The sequence below is a fragment of the Plectropomus leopardus genome, chromosome 8 (assembly GCF_026936395.1).
Source record: "Plectropomus leopardus strain MGB_pleo_1.0 chromosome 8, ASM2693639v1, whole genome shotgun sequence".
Lineage (NCBI taxonomy): Eukaryota > Metazoa > Chordata > Actinopteri > Perciformes > Serranidae > Plectropomus > Plectropomus leopardus.
The window spans coordinates 7,293,792-7,317,495 of NC_142183.1; the positions used below are offsets into that span (position 1 = coordinate 7,293,792).

At 38.6% G+C, this 23,704-nt stretch overlaps 1 protein-coding gene across 3 annotated transcripts in view; it reads left to right on the forward strand.

Moving 5' to 3' along the window:
* fstl5 (follistatin-like 5) overlaps nucleotides 1-23,704 on the forward strand; it is a 291,611-nt gene that overhangs the window by 13,607 nt on the left and 254,300 nt on the right. Inside the window, exon 1 of one of the 3 annotated variants that reach the window (XM_088080813.1) lies at nucleotides 16,177-16,713. The exons of the other annotated variants lie outside the window; for them this stretch is intronic. Within the exon in view, the coding sequence (XP_087936939.1) occupies nucleotides 16,691-16,713 (23 nt within the window). The 5' untranslated portion in view covers nucleotides 16,177-16,690. Of the gene's footprint in view, nucleotides 1-16,176; nucleotides 16,714-23,704 lie in introns of those variants that run through there. 3 annotated transcript variants of the gene reach the window in all.

The following is a 23,704-nucleotide window of genomic DNA, read 5'->3' on the forward strand; positions in this document are numbered from 1 at the left end:
CTCCATGCAGCCAAGACAATCAATGAAGACTTCTGTGAGGAAATCTAAAAAACCTTGCAAGGTGTGCATTAGATTAGTTTAATTTAATCTTAATTCAAGCTGATGTTTGATTTAAACAGAAAAGTCCAGAGATAATTGTTGCAAATTTGATTCAGAGGACGTTTGGTCAGCACTTCTTTGCTTGATGGTGATAAAAGAGTGAATTATTCATCACAGACACTCCAGCAGTAATGCTGTTACCTTATTAATATACTAATAATCCTCAGAGATACCTCAGTAAAATTACCTGTGAACATCTATTTGAATCAGCCAAAATTAAACAGAGCAGATTCTCAATAAAACCAAAATACTGCTGATTATCCTATTTATTTTTCTTGTTCTGGGTCAACACAGACGGCAATACTATTTATGACAAAAATGCCGCCAGATGAGTGCAACTTTAACAAAATTAGCAGTTTATTTTAAAAACAGGCATTAATTAACAACGTTTTGCTGCACTGACTATGAAAGTTATAGTAAAATAGACACAATAGGCACCAGTTATTATTTACACAGGGGCCTGTAGGGACTTAATAAGTCATATTAATACTTAATATGACTTAAATATATTAAGTTTGCACTTTACTCCTTAAGTGTTGAATTCACTTAGAATAAGAATTATATAATCGATATGAAGCTATTCAGTCATTAGAAACTCGGCCAGAGCCAAATCCCAAAACCTGCACGCTATAAACGGGCCAGTGTAAATGTTCATTCACATCAGTCAGAATATACAGTATTTCTGGTTGTTCATTACGAAGCTGCTGTTTATGTAAAAACTGAAATTTCCTTCAATTTCTCCAGGTTGGTTTTTGTGTGTGTGTGTGTGTGTGTGTGTGTGTGTGACGATGACCTAACTACATGACATGACAGGAAGGAAACTGACGGATTAAGAAAAAAACATAGTTGAGTTTTGAGAGGAAGAACATGTTTTAGTATGTTTAGAAATTGAGAGAATATTGTTCCCTGTCAGTGTAAAAGTTGATGTGAATGTTACACTGTCAGTCATTTCACGTTTGTACTGGATGAGTTGCTTGAAGGCATTTTTAAATCTAAACATATTTATCAAGATTTATTTTTTTAGTGAAGACTGGGCACAACTCTCCTTCTACACAGTTTATGTTGTAATCATAGATTGAAAATATTGGGATTACCAAAATATAAACGTTCTTATCAAACTTGTGAAGAGGACAAGAATAAAAAAACATATATTCCACAGAGTTTAAAATATTTGTCGTTTATCAATATTTTCGGTTTTCTTGGAACCTGGTTTCGCTTGTGTGCGATGACATTTGTTGGAGGTCATCAGTGGTCACTGGGTGTTAGTTTTGGTTACCAACTGGGCAAAATAAACTTCTCCCAGAACTAAAAGGGCTCCAAAAGTTCCAGGTTTACTGTGTGTCAACTGCTTTGTGGTGCTTTAATAGCAAATTAGGGAATGTGAACCACTAAAGAACACTATCAGCGGACACGATAAGAGCCTTTATTACATTTCTAAAGAGGATTGTGTCAAAATCTAGTTTTAAGACCTTTTACTGTTTATGAGTTTCATAAATTAAATCAGGGACAGAGGAAACAGCACACACTGCACATAGTGGGAGAGGAACTGAGGGTTAATATTGTCTGTGCAGCTCATTTTTACCCCTGGGCCTCCTATAAGGTTAATCCGGCCATAGACAGCCAGGTGTAAGTGTTATCCAAAGAGCAAGTCTGCATTTTTGAAAGAGTAAAAGGACAAAAAATGGTGAATCAAAATGGAATTACTTGATGATAGTGGTGAAAGATGTACTCAGTCCGTGTACTTAAAGGTATAGTACCCGTATGCTGGAAATGTATAGACTCATAACCCCTCTCAAGGCCAAAGATAATCACGTTCGTGATGATAAACAATTCAACAGCACAACCCTGAGCATGATATTGCTCATATAAAACAGTTATACAAGCGCCATTTATTAGTTAACAGTAAAACGCAACAACAGATTCTGACTTGTTTGTTTATTTAATTTTTTTTTTTTTGGCTCAGCCAAAACAAGGCTGTTACCTGGCAACGCATAAACATTTCCTTGCACACTAGCTTGCTACTCGGTGTGAGCTCGGTCTACATGTTATGCGCAGACCATCTGTGTAGTATCATGAACATTTATTTCTGTGTGTTTCCTGTGAAATAAAAGGTTAACAGTTTCTTTGGCAGTCTGATTCAGATGAGTTAATTTAATCAGACAGGACGTCTCTCCAGCATGTGCTCGCTCACTGACATAATTGTCATCACCTCGAGTCCAGTATCAGACGGTTTCTGATTGGCGTTGGCTCTCAGGGTGTGGTTGGTGTAAAACAGTTGTGTCCCTGCCTCACTGCACATCCTTGTAACATCTGTGACAGCCGGTTTATTTCCAGGGAATGGTGGTAACACCAAAAATCATCAGTTGCAGCTGCTCCCTTCCTGGGCTGCAGGTCGAGGGCTTTTGCATCAGGCAGAATTTTGCTCAGGTCTTTTTTAAGCGATGCTGCCATTCAGAGGGGATTTCCTTGCTCTTCAAACATTGCCACAGTCTATGGTGACATTAGGCAACTACAGACAGTTAATGTTTGCCTAATTAACGGTTTAGAGCACCTGTACAACTGAGTGATACTTGGATAGTTAAAAGTCCCAGTGATGTTGTACTGTATATCAGTGCTAAAATTGCTTGGTCAGAACTAACTGTTGTATAAGAGTAAATATGGGGTTAACTTTCACTTTTACTGAACATTCAATAGCTAATTTGGTAAAACTAGCACCCCACTCTCTCTCTTTTACCACTCTGTCCCCCTTTCACACTGAAGGTGTCCTATCCAAAGGTAGGCAAGAAGCTATAAAAAAAAAAAACCTTAAAAAAAACCTTATCTTTTGCTGGTGAGTGTGTTTACGAATAGTAATCGATGATTCCTGCATAGTTTACCTTAAATTAAAAGTATCAGTGATCGTAGCTACCATGACATCATCCACTGGCTTGCGGACTTCCGTTTTGAAGACTTGAGTTCAGCATTTCAGCTGTCGGTATCTTGAATTTAACATGTTTATTTCTGCTGTAAAGTTGAGCACAGTGGGGGTCTGTGGGAACTAAAGAGCCAACCTCAAGTGGTCATTAGAGGAACCGAACTCCAGTGTAATGATTTCTCACCTTGCCGCAGTAATCTGTATACAGTATACTGAGAAATTCCTGTAAAACACTGCTTTCAGCTCAGTGGTGTCAATAAGTTAAACTCTTCAGACCAACTAGAAAACGTCATCAGCATGACCCCAACTTTCCTTCAAGATAAAGTGTTTCCAAACTGGACAAGCTTTGTCATCACTTGTGTTGAGTGCTTCATTTGTGGTAGAAGATGATCCCTTTTCTCTGCAGCAAAAAGCAAAAGTAGATCCAGGCTGTACAGCAGGAGCTGCCATGTTCGCTTGCTCTGCATAATGAGATCTGATCACAATATGGACAAAATGCAGGCATGCATATAAATCATGGATGTAATTGTTAAGGCGTGAGTGGATTGTTCATTAGCTGCAGAGGAACTTCACTGCCTGATGAAAATCAGTTCTTAAAGAAAGAGTTCACCCTAAAATCAAGAATATACATTTTTTTCTCACCTGTAATGCTATTTATCAATTTAGATTGTGAGTTGCTGAGTGTTGGAGATATTGGCTCTCCAATCTAATGGAAATAGATGGCAAAACAAATGCACTTACATAAACCAACAGCACTGTCTCAGCAACTCAGACAGAAACAATCTAGATTAATAAATAGATCAAATAAATAATAGAGAAAAATATTAATTTTTGATTTTGGGGTAAACGGTCCCTTTAAGGTCAAGAGGATAATCTGATGTCAAATAGAATAATACTCCTTAATTCACTCCTTAATTCACTTACATCAGAGTATTTTCAAAGTCTTATTTCGACTTTGAAAATACTCTGATGTAAGGACCTTAAATATGACCCAAAAATCTGCCTACAACTGAAGATATTTCCTCTTTTTTAGCTGAAAATCACCTGGAAGATACAGTTTCTCTTTCCTTTGTCACATCTTGTTTTCATGATCTTCAGTAATTTCTGACCATTTTGCTACAACTTGACCAGTTTTTTTTTTAACATTGGGGGACACATATAAAACGAGGGGTTTTTGGGGTCCTATGCAAGAAAAATTTGAGCATTAAAAACATAATTTCCTGCATTCTTGTGAGAGTTTATGCACTTAATGCATACTGCAACTTATGACTTTGACATTGACATTTATACTTTGTTGTGAGTGTGGCCAAATGTCTTAATATTTTAGGACCTCTCTGAGATTGTTTGGGTGGCATCTTGGGTGCATTTGCTTGTGGATTTTATTTGTTTATACTTTTTTACATGTACTCTTTGCTCCAGCCAAACACAATCCGCTAACTAGGGACACGTGATTATGCCAAATCTGAAAGGGATCTGTGGTGTTGTATTATATTAGCCTAAAAATGTCTTTTATTATTTATGTCTCTTGCGGTTGTACACCTATATTTAAACCTGTGACTACTTTTGTTTGTTCCTCCATTTATAGATGGCATTCGCCCAGTTGCAGTGCAAGTCTTATCACTTCCACAAATTAATTTGAAGATTTCAGTGAAAATCATTTGTGAGAAGATGAAACAGCACTGAGATGTTGGAATCAAAGTTTGTCAAAGTTTTCTTGAAGCTCTGAGTTTTTCTTCATGCCAATGATGTGTTTCCTAGTCGTGCTTTAAATCTGGACCGTGTCTCTTTATGTCAAAGGAGGGTTTCATGTTTTTCATCCTGCTGAGTCAAATTTCATTCCACATCCTTTGGGAAACAATGCTTAGCTAAGAAGAACTTCAAAAGGCTACAACACTCAGTTGTGGTATCTACAGAAAAAGTTTTGATCAGCAGTGATCCACTTTTTGTTCTGTATCCTGCGGGGAAAGTGTTTGGCTACAGTAGTAGGTGCTGAGATGATCAGGAAACACTTTCAAATGTTTCTGCAATCATAAGGATGTCCAGAAGTGATTAAATATGCAAGAATAATCATCCTAATTACTAAGCGGCGAGCAAAGTGTCTGCTTCTTTCCTTTATAGGATTCACTTCCTAATTAGAATAAATATTCAATCTGTTGAGCACAGATTTTCTTCTCCATCTTTTCTGGACTGACGCCGGTGGCAGCATGCAGCAACTAGAGCCTAGTTAACACTGGCCACCAATAAAAGTCGAGGTGGCCTGGAAGCAGCATGGTGCACGTTGTACTCTGAGGCTGTTTTGGTTTCTTGCTGTTGATATGAGAGCAATATTTGGACTCTGACCTCAGTGAGACACAAAAGCTTTCACTCATAGTGCCGTGACTGCTGCATTATGAATGCACCGGCGGAGTATTCCACCAGGACTGACTCAGCAAAGACTTCCACCCATTTTCAAAGTATCGCTGCGTGCATAAATGACCAGAGCTGGAAACAGTCGTGAGTGAGGCTGGCTGAAAGCATTCAGAAACATGTCAGCAGCCAGAAACACAAAACAGAGAGCTGAATTTAGAGAATCAACTCAACTCTGTCAACATCCACTGTCACTGTGTGAGTCTCCATGTTACATGTACAACCTGGTATTACTGTCTGTAAGTCTTTTTTTCTGATATATAAAACTGTCACCAGCACACCTGCCTCTATATTATATTGTGACAGGCTGAAGCTTTGATTTTAGACAATATGGATTGTAGAATCAGACTGAAATGTTTCTAAAAGCTCTTTCCAGTAAACCCTTTGAAACCAATAGGCAAATGAGTTTGATTTCTTTCAAAAACAGAAAGGAATTTAAGAGAAAAAAACAAACAGAAATTAGCAAGAAATTGGTAAAACACAGTACAATAAAATTACCTGAAAATTGGCAACAAGAACAAAACAAAAAAAAGAACAAAAACAAAACAAACAAAAAAAGCAGATAATTATGACAATTATGAATATATAGTTCTCTGGACAGTACTCCTCATCTTTAAAAAAAATAAAATTCTAGTGCTACTAATTTCTTGCAATTTCTCACCAACTTGTTTTTTGCCCTTTTCCCCCATGTTTTTCAAAGGATTTTCACAAATTTGCTCAAGGCACTTGTGAAGGCATCTGAATGCATTGCATAAAAAGTGATGTCAATCCAGTTTTCAAAGGGTTAAGAGAAGTAATCTGTCCGTAATAAGTCTGATTTATCAAAGAATTATTTTTTAGTCCTGCATTACTGGTCACCTGCTCTTCTCTGCATTCCCAGTCTCCCTGCTCTCAGTCACTGATTTTTCATTCACCCTGGTTTTCCCGCTCCACAGTACGAGCGAACACCCACCTCATCAAGGCAACTCCTCACCTGTTCCTCATTACTCACAGCCAGCATATAGACCCCAGCCTCACAGTCACTCCTGGCCAGATTGTTCTCTCGTAACTCATGCAAGACTCTCCAGAGACTGATTTCTAGTTGTCGACCCTGCCTGTCTCTGACGTGCCTGCGTCGTCTGTTTCCCAGTAAACACACCAACCTTCTGTCCCAAACAACGAGACCTGCTTATGCATCCTAAGTTCCTGTTGTGCGTGTGTATCATTTGAGTCCTCACCTCCCGGCTTCTCGCCTGGCTGTTTGTCCCCTACTGGTTTGTCTGTTTGGACTGTGTACTTACTTGTTTCCGGATCTTCTGCCTCTTCCTGCCTGCTCATCCACAGTGTCATTACCTGTTGTTGACCTGAACTGTGTTTGTTGTTGGGCTAACACCAACGCTCAGTGGACTACCTCTCAGCCCGGATTGGAACGGGGTTCGGTCCGTGGGCGGGGGCCCTTCTGTGCGGAGCATGTTCTCCCTGTACCTGCGTGGGTTCTCTCCGGGGTCTCCGGCTTCCTCCCACAGTCCAAAGACATGCTGGTCGGGTTGATTGGTGACTCTAAATTGCCCTTAGGTGTGACTGTGAGCGTGAAACGTTGTCTGTCCACATGTGTCAGCCCTGCAATAGTCTGGCGACCTGTCCACCCCGCCTTCTGCCAGATGACAGCTGGGATTAACTCCAGCCCCCCCATGACCCTTGCGAGGACAAGTGGTTACGGACAACGAATGAATGCATGAATGAATGTTGCAGCTGCCAGTGAGAAGATGAAATGAAAGCTCATCAGATGCAAGATACTGCAGTGATTTTGCATTTATAACAGTTTAAATCTGTCAGCAATCATTTTATCCACTGTCTTAGTCTTTATAATGGAATTACACAGTTCACTTGGCAAAGTATTGCACTGCTATAAACGCAATTCGGACAATGCACTGGGACGATTCAACTTTTTCTCGAAAATCCGGCATTTTGTGTGAAGAGCTCAACAAAAGAGCAAAGTCAGGACCCTGGTTTTGTCAATGAAGTGTCACTAAGATGAATGAGGATGCTGCCTTTTTTGACAAAGTGCTAAGGTTAGTCTGAAATAGTGAAAAATGGCCGTCACAGCTCCACAGAGAAAAAGATAACACCTTAGAATCTATTGTTAGGTCTGACAAGATGCCCAGAATATAAAGGCATTCAGTTTGCATGAAAAAAGAGGCCAACCCTTTCATTTTTGTCTGGGTCTAGACTTTTGAATCTGCCAACTCCACTTATTGTCTGGCATCGTGACATGAAGCACTGATTTCTTGGGTCAAATAAAAAATAAAACATAAGCCAATCAGCCCCACGGGCAGGATTAACACCAATCAAGCTGCTATCAGGAAGTGTGCTGGAACCAGTGACGCACCAATGAGGAGTATTAACAACAATGGTGAGCTCTATAGGCAAGATAGCCACTATTATGGAGGCTGTTCTCAGTATCATCAACATCAGAGTTTGTGTTCACCTAATCCACTTCAGTCTCAAAAACCCGGTAAAACAAGGATGTTGGCATGGCTACACATCCATGTGGACTTGCAGTGATTCAGGTGGATACATTGGTCTCTAATGATTGCTTAGAAATTACAGTGGATGCAATTTCAGACTGGAAATGGAAACAGAGTGTAACAAGTTGACTGTCTGATATCAAGCAACCTTCATATGAAAAGCTCAAAGGAATCAACCCACAAAATGATCATTTTTATAATAATCGCTGAGGAATTTCTTGATGAATTGAAAAAAACTACAAAACTATGTCAAAATGTCTGTTTACAAACTTTTACCCAACTCATGCAATACTTCAGCACTTCCCAAACGCATGCATTTTCACTAAAACCTTACTATTTAAAATACATCTTTATTAACAGTCTCACGGTCGGACAAGTGCACCTGGGGCACCTTCAGTCTGAAAATGGTGTGCAACGTTTTGCTATGGTTTTAATGTTGCACAACACACTTCCTGTACATGGTGTGCAACAGCCTTTGAGGTTCATTTTCTCTCATTTGGTGGGTGCTTTAGAGATGCTACCCAATAAACATGACTGGATAAATGAGAGTTGAGTTATACTGCATGCGCTGTGTGAGAGTTTGCAAAAAATGTTTTGATGTGGTTTTGTTGACGTTAACTGTGATTGCCTATGACTTCAACTCATTCTTTGTTCCACATAGTTTGTTCAAGGTTTGGCATTATTATTTGATAAATGACAAATATAATTAACCTGTCAAAATTAAAAACCGTTTTTCTGTCTGCGGACCAGTCTGTTGATTGGCTGATAAATCATAATTTTCCTTCAACATCCTCTCATACTGAATGATCTGCTTACCAGAAGTCATACCATTTTGTAAATCGCTGACTTGAGATATCTGCTTTCTGCTGTTTGTTATATAATTACTTTGTAACAAACATGAGAAATCTCAATTAACCAACAGCGCTCTTAAAGTCTTTTTAGCTCTCAGAGAGTGTATGCTGGTGCGATTCTTCAGCACAACTGCTGCATTAATTTACCGAGGTCAAATGAAAAGCCTCAGCTCTGGAAGATAGATCCAAACTAATGTCACTCTGTACGGGTAGAGGCCCGGAGATGGAGAGCCATATGCTTAGTCCTAATGCAGCAGTCGCAGTGAATGTACATCTGGTTGACATCGCAATCTGGAGCCGCGCATGACACCGCGAAGTTTAACAGATAATGGGATGCGAAACTGGCCACACATCACATCTGTGAGAGCGTGCTCCTGCTGACGCTCCCCATACAATTTGTCACAATCTATTACAGTCTCCACCACACAACAGCACACACAGACACACACGCTGATTATTCTCACTGCCATTCTTTTGTGTAAATGCGCACACACACACACACTCACACACAAAAGCAAGTTCACACATACTGAAACATGCAAATCAATTCAAACACATGCAGAAGTGGACTGTCTACCACTCCACTGTGTGCAAACTTTGAACACACACACCCACAAACTATTGTACTCTCCAACACAACAGCTTACACACACACACGCATGCACGCACGCACGCACACACACACACACACACACACACACACACACGCACACGCACACACGCACATACACACAATGAACTCCCAGCTTGAATAACAAAACACTACAACATGTTCCGGAGACGATTCCTTCCCATCTTAGTTATTTAACATGCAGGGCATCAATTGTCTGCATGATAAATCACCGCCATCTCAGCAGCACCCACGTGACGTATACACACGGGTTCTTCATAAGCACAGATGTGGCAACATAATCTCTGGATTCGCAGGGAGAATGTCAAGGGAGAGCCCCGTCTTATTTGCTTTAATGAATCACGCTATAACTTCATTCTGCAGGTGCAACAACGCATTTGGCATATATGCTGCATGACTGGAGCACGTGCATCATGTTTGATTATGGAGAAGTGACTCTGGAGGTATATCTACACGTGAGGCATGAGGCACTTGGCTTGCTGTCCAAAATTTGCATGTAAGCATGATAGGTATTTAAGCAGTGATCTCGGGGGTTCTTGTTTTTGTTTATCTTCAGCAACATCTCTTTTGCTATGATGTCATTATTGTGATGTCTCTGCAGAATCAGAATCTGGTTTAGTGCCAGGTAGGTTTTCACATACAAGGAATTTGCTTTGGATTGTTGGTGCACAACATAAACATAGTCTTAAATCAGTAGATCATTTTTTTTGAGAGAGAGAGAGAGAGAGAGCATTACAACCCCTGCAAAATGACTAGTTTCACTATTGGAGTCAGGCTGAGGGTTTCTGGAGCAACTTCACCTACTTCCAAGTTGTATGGAGACGGGAGATTAATTCAAGGTGTAGATACTCCAGAGACACCTGTAATATTTATAACGACTTTGTTTAAAAACCAACGCATTTCGGCTTGTGGCCATCATCATGGACATGAAACGCATTGAGGAGTTTCTACGTCTTAGTTTAGCTATTTGGACATTTTGAAATCCCCATTCTAGTGTGCAGCTAGCTGAATTGGTAGTTGGGTGCTTGACTGGTGGAAGTCACTTTTGCAATGGTTTCCAACTGGTCCAGCCATGGATGGATGCATAAATGGATGGATAGATGGAGAAAAATAAGACTAAAAGCTCCCTTTTCCTTTGTCTTGCCTTGGGTCAGTTCAGGTAAGGTAACCATAGTTGTGTCACCCAAGAAGACCTGTCCTCACCCCAAAACAACAGCATCCGTTGTTTGTTGCTTAAAGTGACCTGTGTTTAAGTATTCCTGACAAGTGACCTCTTGTGGTAAATAGTGTCTGTCCTCTCGAAAGAAAAGAGAGGAAGCATGGTGATGAAATCTTAGGACGGAGGTACTGGGCATACAGAGTGGCTGATTTTAGCCATGCAGACCTCAGTTTACATCCCATCTCCTCCCAACAGTCAGTGCTGTTACTCTGACCAAGGACTTTACCGCCTGAAACTCTTAAACTTAATTCAGTCCCTGGCTCCTTCAATAAAAATGCAGCAAAAGTTTCTCAAAAGGGTTTTGGTCCCCTGGGAGAAACAACTTTAATTTCTTTCATCCATAATCAGATTTTTCTAACCTTAACCAGCTAGCTTTAGTTGTCTAAACTTGGCTTTGTGAATAACTATTATGTCATATGTGCTGCTTATTTTAACATTTTCTGATTCCTGAAGGCACTGACATAAAACCTATTTGTTGTCTTGGCATGAGGACTTGTACCTATGCCTACTTGGAGCTCCAAGAAGGGAAGGGAGAGACTGAACAAATGTGCACAAAATTTCATAAAAGCTTGAGGATGCATCTATAATTACTGTAAATGGACGATTCCACACCTCAAGATTTATTTCCATGGACAGTGTTGGTTACCAGTAAAATGATGGCAGACAAGGCCAAATGCACTGCTATGGCCTATTGATGAGGAGTGTGAGCTGGGTATTCAGTGACTGAAGAGGAACTCTGGAGACTTTGATGATTTACACACAGTATTTAATAAAGACTCGATCGTGGAGAATCACAGTTGAACATGCAGAGTGGGACACAGTGTGTGCCGTCCAGAGACTCTGTAGGTGTCCGTGTGTTAGACTGGTACAACAGTCCCCCTGAGGAACACAAGAAACGTTATCAAATAAGGTTATTTTTTATACATCTATGAGTGAGAGAAGCCTCTGTTGGTCCCTAAGTTTGAACAAATGCCTTGCCTGTCTCTCCAACTGTGCAACACATCCAAAAGAACAGACACAAAAACCACTGAGACCGAGCATAAAGAAAGGCAGCTGTGGGGGTCAAGTATCTGACCTCGAGGCCTCTTTTAGGCCTGATATTGACCCAACGCTTGCTTCACCAAAAATTCTCTATCAGCTGCAGCTTCAGAAACAATAATAATTAAAAAACATGAACCAAAATCCATAACAAATGTACTAAACCCTTTGAAACTTGGAGCAACATCACTTGTCTTTCAGTTGCTTTTCATGTCTATTTAAACCTTTGAACCCTGAGCAAATTTGTTTTTTAGGTTTAGAGAATTTTGCTTTTTAAAAAAAGAGAAAAGCTAGGTGAAAACTATATTTGTCACATATTTCAAGTTATGATATAGTTATTTGGAATATGATAAGATATATTCCAAATGTTTTTCAGGTCATTTCCATGCTTTTTTAATCTTTCTTTTGTTGTTGTTATCTATTATTATTATTATTATTATTATTATTATTATTATTATTATTATTATTATTATTATTATTATTATATACACATTTTTTAGGTAATTTTCTTGTTCTTTTCCTTTTTTTTTGCTAATTTTTTGGGTCATTTCTTTCTCAGTCCCATATTTTTGAAAGAAATCAAGATAATCTGCTCAGGTTTGACAGTTAAACCTGTTTGCTTTTATAAGACTGTAAAAGATAAGGCTAAATGTAAAGAAAAAAACACCTTTTGATTTTATGTTGTCTCTTGACTCTAGTTTTCTTCCTGCTTCAAAGATGAAACTCTCTGCTCTGATCTCTCTCTCACTCTCAGGTTGGAAATTAAGCTGTTCCACTCAGTAATCCCCCTAGAGGCCTGGAGAACTTCTGTTGACTGGATGTGCAGCTTTATTCTGCTGCTTTTGTTTTGGGGGGTTTGTGTTTTTTGACTTTGCTTCATGTCTGTATGTGTATGTTTGCTGTTATTGTATTTGTTTTGGATTTTTGTATGCGTTTTTAAGTTTGCATCGTTTCTGAAGCTGCAGCAGGTCAATGTTTCAGACCGTTGTAGCGTTTGCCCTTATTGGCAACTGCAGCGATGCATCAACCAGCTGTTTTAGTTACTAAACCTCAGCCATACCTTAACCATAGTTTACTGGCTAAAACAAGTCTTCCACTTGCAAAGACTATAGAGAGTGAGATTTAAAAATGCTGACATTGAATGTTAAACTGATGTTTTGCAGAATCGTCCGATATTGCTGTTCTTGTCTTGCAACAGTTAGTTTAATTTATATCCAACTAATACACTGAAAAAATAGAATTGTTACCCAACTTTAAATAATTTCTTAAATCAGTAACACATAAATGAATATTTTTATTCAAGTGTACACACCTGCTTGGAAGTCTAGTTGAACAAACGTAAGTTGTGTGTGTTACCAAATGTTTAATAATTGTCTTTTTTCAGTGTAGCTGGAAAAAACCTTTTGTATATGTGAGCAGCTGTCTGGACAACCAACTCTGGACACCTCATTTTAGTTTTACACTGATATATCCAGACTTTCAAACCTTTCAAACCTTTTCAAAGAAAATACAATAAAACATCTGCACCATACACCTCCAAAGCATGCAGGACAACATTTATTACAGTATTTTTGTAAAAATATATATTTAAAAAAAAGATATATAAGGTAAATAGTGTAGTGGCATACATTCTTAACCAGCAGCAGCCTGCAGTACAGTACATAAACTAAGAATCTGATGTCTTGATGCGTAAATGTAGAAAGAAAAATTCATGTGAATAGAAACCAGGCAAAAACAATAGGCTTAACGAAAATAAATACATGAATAAGTAATGATGAAATTCATAAATAGCTGCATTTGCACATAGGACAAACACAACTTCTTATGCTCTGTAAATGTAGCACACATTCATGCATCATAAATAGTTTCGACCTGATGCAAGTTATTTAAAGGCGGTCTTAAGGGGGTACGACGAGTCAAAGTGAAAGATCTCTCTGTGTGTACTATTACAGTATGTTCAAGTATGTACAGTACAGAAACTGCTGGATTAAATGGTCTCCCTGCGCACAAATACTTTATGTTATTCAGGTTAGACTGTTGCAGAGGTATTGCAGTTTTATTTTGCATTTTGTGCATTTTGAGTTTTCATTACTTTTAAATTTAGTTTTAATTTTTTTATTTTTATTGGGTTTGCTCATTTCAGTTTACTTTTTAGTGCTATAAAATGTTAAGTTTTAGTAAAATATTTATTCATTTCAATATTAGGCTTTTTTTGGTGATTTGGTGAATGGTGAATTTTATTTTAAAATAATTTAGTAATTTAGTAATACTGTTTTTTTGGGGTTTTTTTTGTATTTTATTGCTCTGTAAAGCACTTTGAATTGCTTTGCAGTATGAAATGTGTGATACAAATGAAGCTGCCTTGCCCTGCCTATATATTTTGTATTATTATTATTATTGTTATTATTATATGAGGAATAGGTATATATTATTTGCCACAGGCAAGATATAAGAGGGTCATAATTGGCATTAAATGATAAACACAACACTTTGTGAAGGCATCTGACTCACAGTTATGTAGACATCTGAATCAACATTTACACCAGTGCCTCCTCAGTCTTGTTGCAATGACAAAATTTGACCAAATATACAAAAAGTAAAATTAAAGACAGTTTTAGTTAGTTTTGTAAGGAGACAATACCATTAAGTCACTTTTAGTTTTTTTGTGTGATTTTTTTTCTAATTCTAGTTTTTATGATTTATTTCAGGTAGCTAAAATGTTTTGTCACTCTCAGGTTTTATTGTTAGTTTAGTTTAAGTTAAGACAAAGTATTTTTATTGTTCCTCATATAATTATTTAAGTAAAATATTCCTTATTTTTACAACTGGTTGGATGTTTATTATACTTCAGTTGTGACCTTCTGCTTCTCTGTCCACTTCCTCTAAACCATTTGTTGCTATTCCCTGCCGGTCCACCAGATGCCCTCATACTTTTCCACCAGACTTCTTCATTTAGCTGCTCACCTGTTATCACTCTCATCAGTCTCTACAAAAAACAGCTCACTTCCTCAGTGCCTTTGCTTCTTCATCCTAGTTGCCATTGTACTCTGGATTTTACTTTGGATTTTGTACAACCTGAATCTGACTTTAATCAGAACCTGCCTCTCTGCCTACCTGTACCTGTTCAGAACACCTGCCTTTACGCTCATTCATGCACTAAATCACTGCAGAAGTTTGTCTGTTTGATCTGCATTTGGTGCTTTCTCCTGCTGGAAGTACTATCTATAAGTACTATCTATATCAAGTGCTTGTACTTGTATTTCTACAATTTATTCTTCTGCTTTGCTACATTCCAGAGTGAGGTACTTACTTTTTACTCTGTTAAACGGATTTTACAACTTTTGTTACTTTATATATTTTATATTTAACTTACAAAGTTGATGATAATCTTACAGAAAAAAAGTTTAGATTTGCTAATAATATTTCTGTACTTTCAGTTTGTAGGACATACTTAAAGTGGAGAAAATATACCATGTAGTGTTATTACTTTCACTTTAAGATCTAAGTACTTCCACTACTTATTTTTGGCATCTTAAAAGTCCATGTGAGTTCAGCACTTGTGTATACAAGATGCAACAAACAACAACAATGCTACTACTTCTATTATGACAACTACTACTACTAATTTGGTGGAAAAAGTATTCAGACTCCTTAGTCACATCAATGAAAGTAAAAATACTGTGCTACAAGTAAAAGTCCTGCATTCAAAATCCTACATAAAGGTACAAAACATTAATAAGGAAAATGTACTTAGTATCAGTATCAAGTATCAAGTATCAAAACTATATAGGCTAACTATAATGACTTTGTTTACAGAATGGATACATTCAGTGTGAAATTATTATATTATATTATATTATATTATATTATATTGCTTATATTGCTTGTGTGAGATATGAGATGAAAGATCAAAAAGTGCAATATTTTCATCAGCAAAATAAAGTTACACAAAGTACTTTTACAAGTACCTTAGAACTGTGCTTAAGTACAGCACTAGAGTAAATGTACTTAATTACTAAATGTTACTGAAATACTGTGATACTAATGTCAGTAGCCTGATACTGATAGCCTAATAACAATCTAAATGTATATTAAAAATCAGAAAACATGATCGGTCACACTCATTAATGTGTTATTCTTCTTATTGGAGGATGGTTTTCCCTTAAATTCTTTAAAGGAAATACATAAATACAATTTGCTCGGAAAAATGTTTTTATTAATATATTTAGCGGTCTTTTGTGATGATCAAATGGAGGTCATACAGTAGCTAATGTACAGTTTTGTGATAAAGTAATGAATAAATCGGTAGATATAGCACCTTTTCCCACTATTTCATCGTTAGAGCACGTGTGTGTGTGTGTGTGTGTGTGTGCGCGCGCGCGCGCGTGCGAGTGAGTGAGTGGGGCAGCCATAGAATAAATAAATAAATATTCCCAACTCTCTCTCCCTCTCTCTTCCTCTTCCTCCCCTCTTAGTCAAGGACAGTTTCGCTCTGGCTCAGAAGCGCTTCACATCCCGCCTGTCAGTCTGCCCTCATTTTGTTGCACACACTGCCTACACTACGGGATATTTGTGATTAGTTCATCTCTCCCTCTCCTCCCTCCCGCCCTCGTGATTGTATGTAAATCCGGTCGGGACTGAGCCAGTAGGTGAGGTTGGGGCTGGTGGCTCCTACCTCGGTGGCGCACACGAGACCCGCGAGCGGCCGAGGTGAGATCGCTGCGCCGTCGGAGCTGTCCACTGTGCCGTGGTGCTGAACTCCACATCCCTCCGCTCGTCTGCGTCCTCCTCTACTGTACATCTGTGATATTTTGGGAATAACAACATCCCCTTTGGCTGCTTGTAGGTGCAAACTTCTCCTGAGGACATCTCTTCCTCTCTCTCTCTCTCTCTCTCTGAGCACATCGGAAATTACTCCACACACCAGCCAGTGGATTTGACCGGAGATTATCATTAATAATAGTTTGTTGAGAAGTGTTGCTTCCCCCTGTTCCCCTGCTAATCTCGCTTGGATTATCTTCCTGGATGGTTTACGTTTGGACACACAGGTAAAAAAAAATCTATTTGTGTATTTTGTTTGTTAATTGTTATCCATCCATGAAAAGTATCTCTCTCTCTCTCTCTCTCTGTGTGTGTGTGTGTCAGACTCGCTATCAGACAGCAAAGCTTAACCCTCATCATCGGCGAGCTGCCACAAATCTTGTCTAATAATCCACCAGGTCACTCTCCTTGACTCAGAAAATATCTCCCAATCTGCCGCCTCGAGCTCTTACCATTTCAATTTACTTGTCGCCAGGTCCCGGAGGCTCAAATCAACTGATATCTGAAGTTATTCTGTCAGGGGCGCTCACACTCAGCCACAAACACTTCCCATTGTAACACAATCAATGTTTTCTGAACCGATTGGAGACACGCCACGTTGCCCACAGCTTTTAATTTATCCGCGTAGTACTTAGTGTGTTATTTTTTTCTCTCCTTGGCACGCTAATCCTTGAGTGACACCGTTAGCAGCAGAGGGATTATACTTTTGTTTTTCATCCTCAGATTTGCGCCTGACTCGTTTGGCACTATATTACGGGCTCTTGCGCCGGGGATGGCCATTAATTGTGTTGTTTGATGGTTCGCGAGTGAGAATTTGGGGGTCATTTTTGTTGTTTATCGCCGCGATGGTGCAGCAGATGGAGTTAGAGCTAACCTAAAGCCAGATTAAGTTCTGCCATCGATACGACTCAGATTTACAGGCTGGGAGCCTTTGAGGAGCTCTCTGTTGGAGGATATCATGTTAGGAGGCTACACATACAGGACAATAAACACAGCAGAATTACTCTAATGAGGTTAAGAATATTGTATATAACTCATTAGAGGTTTAAAACTAAAAAATAAAAGCCAGAAACATCATAGTATCTGTGAGCAGTGGTGGAATGTGACTGTACAGCCTGTATTCATTCCAGTACTGGACGTAGCACATATTTGAGGTACTTGTACTACTGTTTTATGCAGGGGCGTAGGTTTTGTTTCAACATCAGGGGAGGAGAGGGGGGACATATATGACATGAAGATTTTGGCGTCCTCACATTGGAACATTTTGTGTGTCAAACACTTAATTTCCTGAATTTTGGTTATTTTTTATGCCCTGAGTTTGCATTTTTGCATAAATTTAGAGATGAGAATTGTTGTGTTTTTTTGCTATGTTTCTACAGAAGCCCAGAATGGACAAACCAAACACTGGCTCTAAACAGAGCATGAGCATTTGAAAAACATATTTTTTTTTTAATGTGAAACTTCTATAATTAGTGTTTTTACCTGTTTAAATGATTGTGTAAGTTTGTTTTTGAGAGAAATAGACATCTCCAAGTGATTTGGCTCCCGGTACAAACCAGCTCTACATCTGGATCTTAAGTTATGAGAGGAAAAAGGTGAGCACAGATTTGCAGATACCGGGCTAGCAGCTCATCTCCAACACACCAAACAGCATAGAAGAAAGACTGGTTTAGAACTTGAAACTGTTTTATTCAGTGTTTTTACTATTTTAAATCAGTAGGTCCATCTGTTTTTGTGAAGAAAAAACCTTTGCGGGTAATTCGGCTACCAGTAAAAACCTCCTGAACAATGAACACTGAAAGAATTCTAACCGGAGAAGTTTCAGCTGGTTGCAATCTGCAGTCTTCACCACTAGATGGCAATAAATCTCCCTAATCTTACACAGTCCATTTAAAGAGCATTTTGTTAATAATACATACTTTTACTGAAGTAATATCTTAATAGTGGGTTTATTTTTGGCTAGGGAGTACTTTTATAGTGTAAGATGTACTTTTTCTACCAATAATGTAAGAATATTATGCTGACTTTTACTTGGGGCTTGCTGAAAATTGAGCATTTACTTACGATGAGTTATTTGTGTGCCAGGTGTTACTCCTGATTAGTCTGACGACAGCATTTATAATTAACAATAATGAGTAAGAAGGACAAGACAGCATGTTTGTTTTTCTCTACAACACCTCAGCAGTCTGTGTACTTTATTAACTGCATAACTTTGACATTCTGTGTGATTTACAAGACACAGAGACACTAATGATCCCGACACTTTTCTCTACTAATTGCGACAGTAAATTAAATTCTTGCAAAGAAAGTGTTAACGCTACAGAAACCATGCAGTTTGAACGTTCAGCCATCTGTGGGCCTTTACAATCCAACTTCAATCCCTTTATTCCCACTATGCATTCACTTTATCTGTGAAAGCTCTTTGAAACCACAAGATAGAATCTATTTCCAGTGGCGCATCGGATGAATGAGTGGATCTGTTTTTCAAGGCTGCACTTACTAATTGATTCTCCACTTGAATCCGAACCAGGGACCAAAGAATATATCATTTATACAGGCTCTATATTATAGATTTTGTGCAGAATATAGTAAGGATACATAAAAAAACGTGCCACTCTTTATGGATAACAGACTCGTTTGAAGCGGGATATAGAAAGAGAGATAAGATAATGCTCATTTTTTGGGATGACTCTGGAGGCTTTCTGCACCGATGTGATGCTGATACACTCAGCTGATACACGAGGACACCAACAAAGCCAATGCAATATCCTCACATGGGGAGCATTTTACTCCACCAAAACCAAGACTAGAAAACTCTTACACCCCCCAGCCCCACCCCCCACACACTCAGATCCAATTAAGCCATTTAACAACAGGTACGAGACGCTGCCAGCTGAGCAGGTAGTGGTGCTAATGGAGCTGCTCTGCTTTTCATGTCATCACAATGACTTTCTTCGAGCACCGCAGGGAGGAAAAGGCTTTTGAGTCAATATTTCTTTTCATTAGAAAGACTGAAAATAATGCCTGGAAACTGATCAAAGCTTTTTGGATTTGAGAGGAAAGGCACCGGAGGTCTGAGGGTGTCGGCTGGTAGTTGGAGGGGGCAGATTTGGATGATATGACAATGAAGCTGTATGTTGGGGAGGACAATTGCGCTGCCACTGAAAATGGCACTTTAGAATAATCTCAGGTGGCCTGGTGTCACAGCAGGCTCAAAAATCTTTACCAATTACCCTCGGAGATGTCTTTATGGGGCTGGTTTAGAGAGCAAACTGGTTTTAAGAGGCATTTTCCTGGTTTCATACTTTTATAGCTTTCTGTGCAGATGCATCCATAAATTCGACAGCTCTGAAAGGTTTTTTCATTCCATATTACTAATATTCTGATCATGCACTGGCCCTTTTATGGCTACGTTCTGTCTATTTTAAGCTTCCAGTGGTTTCTACTGGGACACTGAACAAACATGGGAGATCAAATAGCTATACTACAACTGCTCCAGCTTCCTTCGGGCTCTGTGGGGATCTATAATATCCATTATGTTTAGGCGACTTTCCAACATGTACACTCATACTGCTATTTAACTAAATGTGAATAAAGCATAAAGGATAAGGTGTTGTATTGTGTGGTATGAGGCAGTATTATTGCCTTTATTCAGTGAAAAGGTTCTTGCAAATGGTAGTTATTATGCTTTCCACATCAGAAAACTCTGAATGTGTCATCATATGAGACTGCTGGACATACATCCAAAACTATTTTTTGAAATATACTCAGATTTTTTTCCAAATTTTCTCAAATCGTATCCTGTTGTGCTTATGGTTTTGGTTTTAATCTAAAGCAGAACTCATGGAGTCAACATTATCCCCCCCACCAAAGAAATTTCAAAATTCAAAAACCCATTTCTGACTATACTATAATATTTATCATAACCAAGTACAACTATACAGTATACTGTGTGAAAATGCAATACATGAAAGCTACTACTGTCTAGATGAATTACACATGCAGCATAATGTGGCCAATCAGACAAATACAACGAATAAAGACGGTAGTTAATTACGCCCGTGAGCCGTGTCCTGTTCTGGAACGGCGACTACACTTTGACAAAATACACATAAAACTGCAGTGTACTGCAATACCATGGGCAGATCATGAGACAATGGGCCCTTTTTGTGGTAATTTTGTGAAAATTTAGTGTTGATATGTTGTCATTTTATGTCTCCTTATGGTTTGTTTATGCCTTTTTGGCTCTCTTTGTCATTTTATGTCTTAATTAAGTAATTTTGTATCTTTTTTTAATTTGTTTTGTGTTGCTCTGTGGTGATTTTATGCCTTTTTGTGATTGTTTTCATCTGGTTTTGTATCTCTTTGCAAATTTACTGTATGTCTCTGTGGTCTTTTTGAGTATCTTCCTGGTCGGTACTTGTTCATTAAAGTGATATTTTGCAAGTGAAGGTCAGGGGGCCCCCCTGACACTTTGGGCCCCTGGGCCTGAACCCCTTCAGTACTCCATCCATAGATAATACTAGAGCCAGTGGTCCTAATCATGTCAAGTTGTGTAAGTTTATGATTTTGGTTTTATTTAGTAATGATTATTTTAGACAGCATGCATGGCTGTCCGTTGAAGAAATTCTTCAATTTTAAAATTTTTTTTATTAATGATTTTTAACAAGTTATCGGTGAAGGTATTTTAGCACATTTCAATTTATATTATGATTATTGCTTTGCTTGTTATTGTATTGCTAGTTTATTATAATTAAATTATATCCATCCATCCATCCATTTGCTTCCGCTTATCCGGGGTCGGGTCGCGGGGGCAGCAGCCTAAGCAGGGAAACCCAGACTTCCCTCTCCCCGGCCACTTCATCCAGCTCTTCCCAGGGGACCCCGAGGCGTAAATTATATATTATATGTTATTAAATTATAGCTTTAGTTTATATTTGTAGATTAACTAGGCAGAAGGATGGGGGCATTGTTCCATTTCTGTTGATGTTACTGGGGACTTGTCAATGCTTTGAGCATTACAAATCATGTCACTTCACTTCCTTTGTAGTAGGGAAATTGTAAATGGAAACTGCAAAACTTGGCCAAAAAAAAAAGAGAAAGGAATATCTGTAAGGCTAGATGTCCCTGAAAATATGTTCTTTTATAATTTGATGAACCCAGCCTTTATAGTAATGATTCGGCCATGTTGAAAATGCACTGATTAATTATTTTTCTTTTTTTTTCTGAGAAGATCAATACTCCTCTCATGTTTGTGCCCAGACATGGAGGGCAATAAGCCCAGTTTGAGACAGACAGTTTTACCCAAAGTTCAATTGTATGTCCACCAGCATCTCTAAAGCGCACTAATTAACATCCCATTTGTTTAATTTGATACATTACACAGCTACACTAAATCTGAGAATTTGTGATTATAGCAGAAGTCACATTTTGTCCGTCCATCCAGCACTTCTGTGCAGCGTCCTCACTGTTTGTCTGGCAACCTCAAGGTGATGGCAAGACTCACTGCACCCAGCTGTTGTTCGTCAAGAAGCTGTTATGGCACTTAGACCAAAAAAAAGCACATATATTTTCAGTTTTATATGCAGTTAATTGTGGAAACAAACTCTCAGCGAGAAAGTAAAAATCCTATTTACTGAAATATCAAACTACTCCTTCGATATTCCAAAAAATCTTTCGTGTTGAATTTATCCAAGGTAGATTTTTGGAGCACAAATCAGTTTCACACTCAGTTACATACTTACTCACCTGGGTGTTGCCCATTACAGCCACACTGGAGCAATATGGAGGGTAAAGCGCTTTTATAATGGGCCCATCAGAGCTGTTTGTACGCTATTTACTTCTTAAATCCTCCCCAAGTTGTGGACCAGCAACTGATGGTGTCCGTATCTTTCTGTAACCATCAGGCTGTGATTAAAGGTTAATATTTCACAAAGTGACAGATGAAAAAAATGTATTTAACATTTGTGCATGCAATATAAAACAAGCTGGGGAACACTTTAAAAGTCCAACATGTAGGATTTAGAGAGATCTTTTAGCAGAAATTGAATTTAAATTAATACAGGTTTTTTCTTTAGTGTATAATCATCTGAAAATAAGACTTGGTTTGTTTTTGTTACCTTAAAATGAGTCGTTTATATTTACATAGGGAGCTGGTCTGCGTCCACAGAGTCCACTATGTTGTGCTGCCATGTTTCTATCTGGCTGCGTCTGTTGTTAACGTACCAGGACGCCGTGTTAATTAACGCCTGTTACATGCATTATATCTTTTCAAAATCCTGTTTATAGGAAATTTCAACTCATTATATGCAATCAGTCAGAGTATCATACTGCTACAAAAGGTTCCCTTTTTGCACCAGTTTGTGACAATGAAATCACTGATCAAGTAGTGATATTTGACAAATCCGCAATGAGAGCAGGCTGGTATCTTCAGTAGACGAACCAACCAAACACTGGCTCTAGACACTGCCATTTACATTTTTGCTTTTTCATATCGGCCACTATAGTTTGCAGCCCCGCTACAACAACAGCATAAAAAAACGCTTAAAATAAAGCAGTTTTTAACATACTTTATTCAGTGTTTTTACTGGTTTAAATCACCCGGCCCTTTGTTTTGGAGAGGAGGAGACCTCTGCTGATAATCTCGCTTAAAACCTCCTGAATGATAAACACTGAAGGAATTCTAACTGGAACAAGTTTCAGCTGCTTGCAATCTAAAATTCTCACTGCAAGATGCCACTAAATCCCTCTAAATCTTGCTCAGTGTTCCTTTAATTTCTTCATATGAGGATCTAAATTTCAAATGTGTTCATTGTATGTTTTGGCACACCAGTCGTCAGGGTTTTGTTTGTTCTCTCAGTAGCTCTGCCCCAGCCCACCTCAACAATAACACTTCTAACATTGCTTTTCCCTTTTCCATCTCCCCTCTTCCCACTCGGAGCTAAGCTGTAACTGCTGCCAACTCCCATCTGTGTCTGTCTTTGTTGTTCCCCTCTCCAATATGTGGAATCTTTACTGTGCAGCAGACCCACACACATTGAGATATGTTATCCTGCTGCCACGTTCAGGAGACACTGACATCCTTATGGCAAAGCAGTGGGCTTGTTTAAAGGAGGGAAAACCTGTTTTTTTTCTTTATCGTGCATCATGGAAAACCTCATTTGGTCACATGTAGCAGTTACAGATGAGAACGCCGGTGTAATTTAGATTATTAGTACG